At 37.3% G+C, this 13821-nt stretch overlaps 1 protein-coding gene across 4 annotated transcripts in view; it reads left to right on the top strand.

Moving 5' to 3' along the window:
- Positions 1–13821, top strand: part of TFDP2 (transcription factor Dp-2) — a 56506-nt gene that overhangs the window by 30411 nt on the left and 12274 nt on the right. Inside the window, exons 6-12 of one of the 4 annotated variants that reach the window (XM_041718176.2) lie at positions 1792–1839; positions 2961–3123; positions 3647–3793; positions 6014–6082; positions 7694–7845; positions 12045–12211; positions 13209–13590. In XM_041718176.2, the coding sequence (XP_041574110.1) occupies positions 1792–1839; positions 2961–3123; positions 3647–3793; positions 6014–6082; positions 7694–7845; positions 12045–12211; positions 13209–13243 (781 nt within the window). In that variant the 3' untranslated portion in view covers positions 13244–13590. Of the gene's footprint in view, positions 1–1791; positions 1840–2960; positions 3124–3646; positions 3794–6013; positions 6083–7693; positions 7846–12044; positions 12212–13208; positions 13591–13821 lie in introns of those variants that run through there. The other 3 variants (XM_041718173.2, XM_041718172.2, XM_041718174.2) reach the window with 3 other exon arrangements.

Here is a 13821-nt window from a genome sequence, read left to right as displayed (position 1 = left end):
TTGCCTCTGAAAAAGTAATACATTTCTGGATCTAGATTAATTTTTCTAATCAGTGATGAATGTCAGTATTACCTTTTGAACAATAAAGGTGGGAAACTGAGCATCTAGGAAAGAGCAGAAATGAAAGTGCAATGTTTGTGCCTTGACTTTCTCCATTTTACTCTGTGAGCAAGGTCTGTCATAGGCTGTATTTCCCAATTACTCTCCAGAGAGTTAATAAACTACAGGCCCAGCCATGCAGTTTTTAAGCTGATTTTTTTTTTTTTGCTAAGTGTTCATTTCCTGAAATACTTTTTGAATGCACTTAGTTCTGATTTTATTTGAGAAAGGAGTTGTCACTTTTTTCCTGCACATTTTGTGAAATGTGGAGGCCAGACAGGTGCTCTTTCAGTACCCAGAAGAGGGACAAACTCTACTGTCTGTCACAGGTTGCTAAACCAAAGAATCGACATGCCTTGCTTTCCAAGGGGTCATCCAGTGGTGGGGATTCCCAGAGCAGCCTTGTGACCGTGCATCAAACAACCCCAAGCAGCACTATCCTTCTGTTTGTGTGCTGTTCAAGTTGAGACACAGTATTTCCAGTGAGCTTTATCTTTTGCTTCATCCATAAAAAGGCTCAAGATGACTCCAGACAGACCAGTCAATAGTGATGATGCAGAAGTCCATACAATAGGCCATATTTTAACTTGAGGAACAGAGCTAAGGAAAGGTCTGTGGTATTCCTGAAGTGAGGTAGCAAGCCGTTGCTGAAGAAACTTCAGAATGCTTGCTTTACCCATTGTTTACTTTGCAGACTCCAGATTATTTCCAAAATGAGAGGAGCACATTCACTGGCAGGGCTCAGCACAGGCTCCGGCAGCCTGGAGTGCAGAGCAGGGCACAGCTCTCACTCACTGCTGGCCCAGGGCAGACCCCAGCCCCAGCTGCTCAGCCCCCATTTAAGCACCATGGACTGAAATCCCTTTGGTGCTGCCGAGGGAGATCACACAACCAAAGTGTGCTGGCTTTCAAGCACAGGTTTTCAAACCCATCCTTTTTGTTTCGCTTTCTTCCCAGCACTGTCAAGTGTTCAGCTGTGTAAGTCTGTGCTGGGAGCCCAGCTTTGGAAAGCACGGGGAGACAACGTTTCCCAGCTCAGTACAGCTCTTGGGCCCTGCCTTGGGTTAAGGAAAAGGTAGGGCTGGAAAGCAGCTCCTGCTTGCTGTGGGGAATAAACTGGAGAATAAGGAATGACCAGTGATTGCAGACTGCTGCTGCTGTTCAAAATCCGTGGCAGCTGCTTCTTCAGAGTCTGCCTTTAGCTCTGTGTGCATCAGCTCTAACAGGAATATGTTTAGTGTTTTACCCTGGGGTTTTGTTTAAAGATTCCTAAATGTTCACTGTCTTGAAAATATGCCTTATGCACTGTTTAAAGACATTTTTCTTACATATGTAAGAATTTTAAATAGGAATTTTCAAAGGACTCCAGCTTCTCCTTTGTGATGGACTTTGCACATCTAGCTTGCACCACCACTTCCCATAGTTCCAGATGAAGTGGCTTCCCCCAATTCCTGTGGGCAAAGCATGGTAAAATTTGGAATAACATTTTTCTGGCAGTGAGCTCCAACAACTTCCTCCACAAGTCCTAACCACCTTTCCTCAAATTTTGTCAAGCTCTGTGTGTTGTATTTTTCCCTTTCAGTAAACATGTTACAGCAAACACTAGAACCAGCTAGGCCCCATATACAGTGATTTTAGTGGTCTATAGATATAATGTTATTTTCAACTTAAGTTTGAATTGTCTTGTCTTAGGGAGCGAAAACGGACTCAAGAAATTATAGAGTCAGATTTTTCAGAAAGGTGAGTGTTGCTGAATGTGTATATAATGTATAGAGTCATACCTGCTTTACTTCAGAAAGATTTGCCTTTCAGAAAGATAACTGTCCAGTTCCTGCTTTCAGCAGTTTTCACTCCTTCCCATGTAAGCTCTGTTGGGGTTTTTTTAGTCTGCTGGTGTTCCTTTTTACTATTTTTTGTTTCTTTTACCTGTATTCTATTTTCTTAGATACATTCACAATTTTGAAAACCATTCTTTGTTTTTTTTTAATAGTTTCTTTAGTTTTTTACTGCTGACAGGAGTCCTTTTTCTGTAAAATAACAGCTCTCCATTGTCTCTTTGACAATGGAACACATTATCAAATGAAACCATGAGACTAATTAAAAAAAAAAAAGAAAAAACAAACAAAATCAACACAGCTGAACTTTTTAAAGGTTTCTATTGAATTACACATCCAGATCTAGTTTGTGTGATAAAAACAACTGCTCCTGTTTTTATCTATTACATTACCATTAGCTTTTCTGGAAGAAGGTGAATGGAAAATAACCCTGACAGTTTGCCAGTTCTTAATTTGGTACCTTAAAACCCAATAACCATGTACTTACTCTTCACAAAAGAGATCCTTGTATCTGTTCTATGATGGATACATCATAGAATAGATGTATATATGGATATATGCTGTGATGTATATATGTGAATATATTCTATGATGGACACACCTTAATTCCCCTAATGACCAAGTTTAGTATCTCCTGCTGTATATTACATAGGGATGTCTGAGCCTTTCCATTTTAGGCACACACATGAGAGCTCCACATAAACATGGCTTCCAGGTACATAATCACCCTGGGAGATTTTCCTCTTTTTTTCTGGTTGTTCTTTTGTGAGAATATCTGGAGATTAATTACAAATCCCTTTTAAGCATCTTCCCAGCAGCATGTGTTCAAATGTAGAAATAGTCAAGGAAGGGGAAGGGGCTTTAGTGCACTTTTTTTGCCATCTTGTAAGAAACAAGAAACTGATGCAAAACTTTTATTGTTCATTTTGATAGTCCAGATTTCTGTTACAAAAGGTAGACCTTTTGCTGTGAAACAAAGTAGCTTATTAACATTCAATGTATTAAAATAATACTTTTGTCTTTCAGTAAGAGAAGCAAGAAAGGAGATAAAAATGGGAAGGGTCTGAGACATTTTTCAATGAAAGTTTGTGAAAAAGTTCAACGTAAAGGAACAACTTCATACAATGAAGTCGCTGATGAGCTCGTATCAGAATTCACAACTTCTAACAGCCACCTAGCAACAGATTCAGTAAGCAAATATGTGTTGAATTTTGTTATACCAATACAGATTTGTCTGTTTTATCATGGAATACTGTTTCTGCACTGTCCTGCCACAGTCCATACTCTCCTTCACTTAACTAGTTCTCAAATAGAAAGCATTACCCTTTGAAATCTAAAAATACAGAATTAAGATGAAGAATTGAACTCCCTCTAAATTATAAACAACATAGAAGAATCTGCCAAAATAATTAACTTTAAGGAAAGGCTACTCTTGTATATGTGGTCTTGTCAGGCTTTTCAATTGTGCCAGACTTGCCATGATGGAATTTTCTGCAGAGATGCTTCAGGAAGGCCTGGAGCTTCCATTTGCAACCAAACATGCCCGTGTGGTATCCAAGGGGTATCACAGATAAAAGGATCGTGGTTTAACACCACTCTGACCAGAACTGCCATTTTGGCATTTGAGCCATGTCTATGGAGGATGTGTTAAATTACTTTTCCTTTTTAAATTCAATTCTTTTGTTGTAATTAGTGTTGTATTCTTTTCTTAGCAGGCTTATGATCAGAAAAATATTAGACGGAGAGTTTACGATGCCCTCAACGTCCTGATGGCAATGAACATCATTTCAAAGGAGAAGAAGGAAATCCGATGGATTGGCCTTCCTACAAACTCAGCTCAGGAGTGTCAGAATCTAGAGGTAAAGGGAGGTACATGGGAAATTCTGTTTTACTCACATGCTCTGATAATTGACTTGCTCTTCTTTATAGAAGAGGGATTTTTTTTTTTTTTTTCTTAATTTGAACCTGATTGGTTTTGATGCTTGTGCACTATGGAAGTACAAATTTTGATATGGGAATAAACTGAAAAAATATGTTTGTGTATGCTTAGTTCAGTTTCATTTCGTATACATTATATTTAGTTTTTTAAAAAAGCCAAGGTGCTTACCTTACAAAAATGGTCATTGATTAAATCAGGGATCATTTTTAAAATTAAAATCTGTAGTACCTTGAATTAACCAGAAGAAAGTCAAAAGAATTTATGGTTCAGTTATGCTCACAAAATGGTTTACATTTAAAATTAGACCAATTCTATTAATATCTATACTTGGAAATATAATTCAAAGGTAATTAAATGGAAACATAATTCCTGCTGGAATGTCAAATACTTGTTATGATCTGCCAGAGAAAGCAAGAAGTTTTACTCATCAGTTATTTCCATTATTTTTTCAGCAGGCTAAGAGTTACAGTGTTTTTTGCAGGGATGCCAGAATTTATATGCACAAATGTTGCCTGTCCTTCAGGCCAAATGTGCTATAAATAAAAAGCACAAGTCACTGTATTTACTGCAGCCTCCTGTAATGGCTGTCTGTAAATACATTTCTGTTTGTGACACTTGAGCATGACGTATCTTAAAAGGTGGGTGGGTGCCTCTGCAGTACAGAACACTGCTTTTTGTGCAGGGTCATTTACATCAATTGTCTTCTACATTTGGTAAGAGAAAAGCTTTTACTGTCCTTTTCCATTACAGTTACTTGAAAAATACATCCATCCAAGGAGAATGCATGAGTTCAATCATTATGCTCCAGGATGTTTTTTTTTTTTAATTCTGGATAAATCTACATTTTGCATGCATTCATGTGAATGCATTGTCTCAGTATAGGTTATTGTTATAAATATGGAACTTGAATTTCATTGTCTCATCTTCAATAATCATATGCAATTAGCTGTTTCAGGCTCTAATTACACATGCACAACATGGGAGCCAGGCATATTTTTCAAAAAATGTTGTTTCCTCTGACATAATAGAAAAGAATGTAAAACAAAGCTGCATTTTCATGGTGTGAAAATCAGAAATAATTTTGCTTTTAAGGCTGTATAAAATGGCAACTGTTCTTACAATGTGAATCTGTAATAAGATTACCAGTACAAAAATCAGTGCAAAAGAGCTCGTTATATAGAAACCATGCCTGAATATCTGTACTGCTTACTGGTTTTAAGATCCCAGCACAGAAAGGCAACTGGAAGATGCATTTTAAACATTAAAGTGTGTGAGGAGGGAAGCACCACAAAGCAACCTTGTAAATAAGATAGAGGAGTTTGGGCCAGATAAGTTTTTAAAAGACCACATTATTTAGTTTCTGAGCTTGAATGAAAAAGTAATTTAAGAGTTTAGTTTGGGAGTTAAGAGTTTAAGAGTTTAGTTTAATTTTGGGAGCCAGTAATACAGTGCTGGCACCAAAGAGGATGATAAGCAAAAAGCCCTTTCAGCCCCAGTAGTCCAATTCTTAAGCATTGCTCCAGAGGACACTTCCACACACTGCTGCAGCTGCGGGGTCAGCTCTGCCCTGTCCCAGCTGCAGCAGCTTGGCCACATCAACCTGCAGTAACTGAGCTGCTGCAAGAGCTGTGCTCCCATAGAAAATGTTACCTCTACCCCTTTTTCTTGCTGCAGTCTTGTCAGTTTAATCAAGTCTCAAACAAAAAGTGGAGGTCACTGTAAGATACAGGTGATCAAAAGCCCAGCCTCCATATATTTATGTCTAGTAGCTTGCAGCTAGGAGAACAGTGGGACATGCACAATTCCAAAAGAGCGGAGGGCAGAAGGGAAAAAGACCCCAATGCATCCCCTTGAGTAAGTGTTTGATTTGGTACCAATTTGCACGCAGTGCAAAACAAAAGAGGCAGAATGGGGGGGGGGGACGACATAATAGTCTCTTGTGATAATTAAATCTTTACTGGAGTTAAAACTGTTGACAAAGAAAGACATTACAGTCTGCCAGACCTGTTTCATGGATAAACTCTTATTCCCATGCAATTTGCCCCCATTTACAAAGAAAACCTGTTCAATTTGGCACAAGGGAACGGACAAGGTAACTAAGTATCTCGATATCTCGATGCATTTACATTTATCTTTTAAGATAGAAAAACAGAAGCGGATTGAAAGGATAAAACAGAAGCGAGCCCAGCTGCAAGAACTGCTACTGCAGGTATATTTAATTTTTTTTTTTTCCCCATAAGTGAAAATATCAAGTGCAAATCAAACATGTTAGACCTTCTGAAGTTCTTTCTAGATTTAACTAACAGTTGTGACATACTAAGGAGAAAAGTTTGACCCCTGTGACCTTTCTGGATTCTGGTAGAGGGACCTCTTGCTGCCACTGTGGTTCAGTTTTGCCTGCTGTAAACCAGCAAATTCCATCTGTGTGCCACAAGCTTTCCTAAGTGTTCTGCTGAAGCTTTTCCAACCTTAGTGGGAATGAGAACTACTCACAAGTCCCCTTTGTAGACTCTAAGTTCCCCCAGAGCTACCCTGAGTCATTTTTCAAATTTTCTCTTTGACCTAAGCTATGAAGTTCACAACAACTTGTGTAAATGTGTGCAGAGTTGTTTTGTATAGATATTTCTGGATCTTAAGAGTGGAAGTCTGGCAAATCCAACACCTTTACTTTCTGTCATATACCTTTGAGATTACTTTTGGCTTTAATTGCTGAAATATATTTCAAATGCATCTTGTTTATAAAGTAACATTTTATAAATATAGTTATGAGCATTCCTTAACATTCTAGTCTGTGCAGACTTTTAGTAATTTAAACGTAATCAGTTTTATGAGATTACAGACAATAAGGCTACATTTTTTTGCTGATTCAACTACACTGAGACAATTTTCATGTAATTGATATTCACTGAAACTTTTAAATATCTGATGCTTCTTCTTTGTTTGTCATCAAAAGCTGTTTGTCTGCTTAGAGTACAATTGGAATTCTATCTGTCTGACCCAATACATCAGCAGTTCCTCCAACAGTAACATAAAATTACACTAGTGAAAATAAGGCAACTTAGGCCCTCTTAACTTCTAGTCCGAATATTGACAGAGTTGACTCCCTTACTGTCTACAACTGTCATTATTGCCCTGATTGTGTTGATTGCCAAAGGGTTTACCAGTCCTTTGGGATTGTGGCTATCCATCTTTTTCCCCTTAAATGAAATAAGCAGTGCCTCAGGTGGGTAAATAGTGACTTCAGTCCCTCAAATAACATTTCCTAAACTCACACATTTTCATACAAGTGCAGTCAGATATAAGAAACCAGCAGGCAGAGAGTGGTGTCACAACCATCATCTGCTTAATAACTTCCAGAGCAGAATTTCCAGACTAATTCTTTTGAGAGAGAGAAGGTGATGGATGAGAAGGGAAAGAGAATAAAAATACAGATATGGGAAGTGGGGGAATTTTTGTTTCAGTGTAGCTATCTCTTACCCTGAGGCAATTACACATAAAAAGTACCAGAGAAGACCTCTGACTCCAGAGCCTTTACAAAGGGATTGGGAAAACAGTCTCCAGCAAGCCTTATGTTTCTTTTCCAGAGAATATGAGGGGAAACAGAGTCAATAGTATATGTGTGCAAAAATTGGGTTTGACTTCTGCTCCTGGTGAATTTCACCAGTGCCAAGAGAAAGTAAGGCCACAACTCACTTTTTGACAAAAAATTATTGAAGGTATTGAGAGTTGGTAAATAAGACCTATGAGTTCCATTTCTTGGAAACATTGGTGTCTGCTGGTTTATTGACAGTGATAATTTTTTCTTTCTTTTGTTTTACAGCAAATAGCATTTAAAAACTTGGTACAAAGAAATCAGCAAAATGAACAGCAAAATCAAGGCCCTCCATCTTTGACCTCCACAATACAGCTGCCTTTCTTAATAGTCAACACTAGCAAAAGAACAATTATAGACTGCAGCATATCAAGTGATAAGTGAGTGTTTATGAAATTACTTTTTATAATTTTATTTTCTTTGTGGACTAGAATTTTTCCTCAAACAAGTGAGGGAAATTGTTCTAGTTTACTAGAAGTAATTACTGTATTTACATTTGCAACAGTCTCTTCAAGGGGTTGGTTGTTTTTTTCAATATTTAATGCAACTGGAGTAATATTATGGATGAGTTTATTAACACTAGTTAAAACAGGCTGACTTTCACTGTTGTAAAAGGCATTTCAGGCTGACATTTCAAAGAGCATTCCCTGCACAGAAGAAATAACTATTATGAAGTTATTATTATTAAGAAATAACTAGAATGAAACTATTTACTAGGACAGCACTACCTTTTAAAGCAGCCATGTGAATTCTTGTTCTTAGTATGCCATTAAAATGCACACAGTCAGAAACACAAGGTTACCCACGTGACACAAAAGTAACATGCTCCAGGTGATGATAACTTTGAAAGCAGCAAAAAGTTCTTTGAAGGAAAAGATACAGAAATTTGTGATACTGTCTGAGCAAACTGCTACAATTGCATTCACATTAATATGAAAATCTTCCAGTTATATAATTGTGGGTGCTTGTGCTCTTCATCCTGTGAAAATATGGCTGAAGTTTGAGGTGCTGTTACGTTAATTGGTAATCAGCTCACAATCAGTTTAATAGCTGAAAATAGCTGGCTTTGCTCTAATACTGTAGATTACAGATTTCACTCTGTGGTATGCAAATCCTGTACTGAACTTCAAGTCAATCACACAGCAAAAATAGACAGACTCTAGTAACCCATGCACCAGCATGCAAAGCATGAATTTTTGTAGAAAATTAGACTGAAGTCCAATGTATTTGGTCACAAAACTTGTGGAATACTCTCATGAGCACTGCAGTTTAGCAAATTGGGAATTTTAGGATCATTTTTGATTTAGCATAGTTATACTTTTATTCTATAATCTCACTATAGAGGTCTTCCTGCTCTTTTAAACATTTAGGTTTGAAGTTGTTAGAAAGTTGAACAGTTTCATACTGAAACTTCAGAGCTGTTGCTTTGAGTTATCAGAGATTAATCTGGCATTTGGAATCCAGAGCAATGTAACACACTTCTATGCTCTCCAACTGTGTGAAAACACTCCTACTAAAAGTGAGCACATCAAAATTACTGAAGTTGTTGATACTTCAATTTATATAACTCAGCTTTGGTAGTATGTCACCTGGAGGTCATTAAGTGTACAACCCAAATTAAGCCAGCTTTCCACTGGGATTATTATTTGTGCAACTAATTAGTGGCAGCAGTAATAGGTAAACAGTGCCAGAAACTGCTCTGTTTTAACTGTTACACTGATCTGCTAAATAAGGCGGTTAGCAAAGGTGGTGACTTGGTTTGGAGAATTCCCAGTCTGTAGTTAATTGGGGAGTATTTGTGCTGCTTGACTCCATCTCTGGTTGGCTTGAGGGCTTACTCTGCACTTGATTCCAGACTGAAAGCCACTTTTTAAAGGGCTTCCATTTTCCGTTCTTCTCCAAATAACATTTGTATGAAGTACTGATGTTAGTAAGTCAAATGAAGGGCTAAGCTCACAGCATTAGCTACTCAAAATTGTATTTACAGAAGAACTCCTAAAGGAAAGTAATTGCTTGGAAATGTTATATGTATAAGAGTGATATAGTATCAGAAGGAAAATAGGTTTGTGTCCTCTAAGCATTTTCCTATGCAAAATCAGCCAAAACAGAGTGAAATGTCTCACAAATAAATTTTTTTTTTTTTTTAATTTTTAAAAAGAGAGAGTATTGGGCAAGTTTTGCTTAGAGTTTGAGAACGTGTATGAGTGCCAAGCAGCATGCTGGGAATGGCATTTCTGAAGTTGGAGTAGGAAAAGCAAAGTCTTCAGGTAAAAAGGAAGTAGTTAAGAACTCATTTTAAATATGAGGCACCTGAATGAGTAAGTCCCATATAAACAGGAAAAATTTATTTAGTGTATATGGTACTTCTGTATAAATGCTGTTGGTCCTAGGAAAAAGAAAGAAAAAGTAACCAGAATACCTTGGTTTAAACAAGCATTTATTCACAACAGATGTATCAGAAACTTGGAAAATTAGAACATCTCAAAGGGGAAATGCAGAAGATTGTGTACAACACTGGAGATACAATGCTGTATATTAGTAAGAGCATGTAGGAAGTGGCCTCTTGTACCACTATAGAAAGAACTGCCTCTAGAAGCAGAAAATCCAGATTAAAATCACTGGTGAATTTGTACTTAGCATGGGAAAGGGACTGGAAGTGTACCCAAATTTTGCATACACAGTATTAATAGCCTCTGGCCCTGGCTTGTAGTACTGAATAACAACATGGTAGCCCAGTAGATAATTCCTGTGAGAACAAAAGTTGATTTCTCAGTAACAGCTGAAATTGTGCTGGGAATTACTAGGAAAAACAGTAAGGACTACAATGTAAAGCATGCAGAGCAGATGCATACAGTGCTTTATATCTGGAATACTACACACTCTCATGTTCTTGGAAAAAGTATGGCATAACCAAGAGAGACACAGGAGGGCAGCAAGAAGGACGGAGGCTATGGAAAGGCTTTGACAGAAGGAACAGATGGGCTCCTTGGCCTGGAAAGGAGAGGACAGAGGACAGTGGGTTCCCAGGTGTCTCAAAAATCATGAGTTATATGGCAAACATGCATAGAGAATAGCTGCATACAGCTGCTTATTAAATTGAGAGACATTAAGAGAAGATAACAGGTGATGACAAAAAGAAGGTTTTTACTACTCTATGCAAGTAGTAATATTTGATTTTGTTCATGCTAAAAGTTTACATAAGTTCAGAAGGGGCTCATGTCAGGTGCTTGAAAGAAAATCCTCAAAAAGTTTTTAACAGCAAAATAGAAGAATTGTAGGGATTTACTGTATCAGTGACTGCAGGCTGCCAGAAACTAAACTGGAGAAACTGAAGACTGTAAATTTCTCCATTTGGAAATTTGCTGGGAAAGGAAAATAAATTACCTTCCTTTCTAATAGCCTGTATATGGCCACAGCACATGGGAGAAGTGCAGAGCTATCAATAAATGCAGCTTTTGATCCTGTGCCATAAATTGGAATTCAGTTATGAGTCAGTAATTACAGCTTGCTGGTAATTCCTTGATATGACACCAAGCTGTGCCAGTTTAGGCAGCAGCAATGTAATTGTACTGGTTGAAATTATAACAACGCATCTTATTTTCCCTCTTAATGTGATTATGTTGAAGTAAATAAAGGTACATAAACAATAAGTTTAGCAAGTAATATGGTGAGTCACAAAAGAAATGCTGTGTGTAACTGACAATCATACCCAGCACAAAGCATTAGATTACCAATGAAAAATTGTGTGTATAAACTCAAGAGCTGTAAAGTTTCCATGTTTCCTGGTTCAGATATAAGAAAATAAGTATTATAAAACAATCTAGCAAGAAAACTGACATGTGACATGAGCTTGGAGAGATAATGGAAGACCCACCAGTGAGTTATCTTTTAAAGACTGTATCTCACAGATGAGTTGCTTTTCCAAGGATAGAGGTTTTGTCAGCAGGAAAGGAGTGTCCAGGCTTTTAATACCTGTGATGACAGTGTAAGACCAGCTTAAATTCCCCTGCATTTCTTAAAGCTGTCTTGCAGTTAAAAACATTTTGAGAGTCCTGCAGCAGAAACAGTGGGTTGTGAACACACAAGACTCTGAACAGACTGCTTTTCTAGCTGCATCCAAAAAAGCAAAATTGTACCAAAGTAAATAGGTCAGTTCACAGGAGGAGTGTTGCACATTAGAACAGAAAGTGAAATGTAAAAGCAGAAAAACAAAATAGTTATTTTGGTGACAGGGGTTCAGGTGACCTTACTGGCTTTAGTGCAAATGAAGGTTCATGTTTAATTAAGGCCTCCCTCTTCCCCTTTGAATCTATTTAATGTGGTAGAAAATTTTAAACTTTGTTCCTTCACTGGTGAAGTTACTTTAATTGAGAATGTGCCATTTTAAACCTGTAGGCATGCCAGTCACAGAAAAGAGAAAGCATTTCTTGCACTTCTCTTTCCTTAAGGACCCTTTACAGAAAACCAGGACTCCAGATGCTTACCTTAGTACATGCCAAAACTGCCAGAGAAAGAATAGGCAAGAAGAGTGCAACTGTGCTCTTTCAGAATCATCTCACTTTTAATTTTTTACATGCAGATTTGAATACCTCTTTAATTTCGATAATACTTTCGAGATTCATGATGACAGCGAGGTGCTGAAGAGAATGGGAATGTCCTTTGGGCTCGAAGCAGGCAAATGCTCAGCTGAGGACCTAAGAACTGCAAAATCACTGGTGCCAAAAGCTTTAGAAGGCTACATCACAGGTAAATTAAATATTGTTCCTGATCAAATCCATAACCTTACTTAACTGAAGCAAATTTAGTTATATTAACTTATGTATGTAAATTTCAGGGTTTGTGACACTTAGTAGGGTTGGTACATGAACCAGTTGTTTTACTTTTAATTTTGGAAGGTTTTTCTTGTTGTCCTGTTGACTTAATGCACACTGATTTATAACAGTGTGATGTGTGAGCTGCATTTTGAAGAAATGATTTCTTAAATAACTAAGTTGACAGCAAGAACAAGTGTGTTAGTGTTTTGAGTAACTGAATGTACGGAGGAGCAAACTGGAAGAAGGCAGCTCTTCCCAAACTGAGGAAAAGGAAAGAAAAAGAGCATCTTGATCTGGTTGGTTGTAATCCCTCAGGAGCCAGCAGGTGCCACCTGAGAACTAAGCTTCTCTAAATAAAGTAAGTCCAGACTTGAGGACCAGTGTCCCAGGCAGAGGCTTTTACCTCCCATGTTTGAACAGGCTGTGCTTAGACACAAGACTAGAACTCCTTCAGTGTTGCATCACTGGACTAGAGCTGGCACAATTTGCTATCACTTCCTATAGTTATTGTCAGTGTGTTTTTCTTGCTATACCCACAGGTTAAACTTAGCCCAGCATTTTCTCAAGTTTCTGAAGGGATTTCATCTGTAAAGGAAGTGTTGCCCAATTAATGTGTACAGACCTTTGTTTTTGAGGAAAGGAAATTAGGCTCTTGCCCTACCTTCTCCATTACTATATATAAATTAGAATTCAGTTACATTTGATAAAAGTAATACATTTTAAATGGCTTAACATATCAAACTACATCAGATGTGCTTATGTTTATTAGCACTTATTTGTGTTTTCCTGGTCCTCTTGTCCTGTGGGTTTTAAAAATAAGATTTTGTATTTTATTTTTGGTCAATTTTGAAATTGCACCTGATGTCTTTATAAAATGGCATTCTCAACAAAAAGAGAAGTTGAAAGAAATCTTGATTTGTTCCTCACAGGTTCATTCAACTCAACATTATTTATCAGCATGTGATTTATCAGCAGTGTAAAAAAGGGGAAAGGAGCAGAACCCGTGTCTTTTAATAGTTTTGCAATGTTGAAGTTACTTAATTGCTTCCATGTGTCGAGGATCAAACTTAAGTTTCTTTTTCATTTTAAGCCGGCATTAATTTACCTACAGAGAACAGGATTTCCTTACATTTGCATGAACATGACCTGTTTATTGAGTACTTCCCTAGTAGCAAACCAGCAGCCTGGAACCTATATAGAGTTTAAATCATAGGAAATGCATTGATTTTATTTTTTACTCAAAAATCATTAAGGCAAGTAATGTACCCTTCATATATGGATTACATTCAGCTGTTTCAGCCTCTGTAAAAATTAGCTCAGAGGTATTCCTCCTAGTATATTATTTAAAAAAAAAAAGTACTTTAATTTACATACCAGTGCATGTATTAAATGTTTATTCTATTGTTGCTTATTACATAATTGTGCTACAGAAATCGACAGTTAAGAGTATGAATTGCATAGTGGTGGTTTCTAATTGTAGTAAATGACCAATAAAGGAAACAGATTTAAATGTTTTGCACAATATTGAAAAGCCAGCATCTG

Source organism: Taeniopygia guttata, chromosome 9, assembly GCF_048771995.1.
Source record: "Taeniopygia guttata chromosome 9, bTaeGut7.mat, whole genome shotgun sequence".
Lineage (NCBI taxonomy): Eukaryota > Metazoa > Chordata > Aves > Passeriformes > Estrildidae > Taeniopygia > Taeniopygia guttata.
The sequence above is the reverse complement of the archived record's forward strand: the minus strand, read 5'-3'. Positions and strand labels throughout refer to the sequence as shown.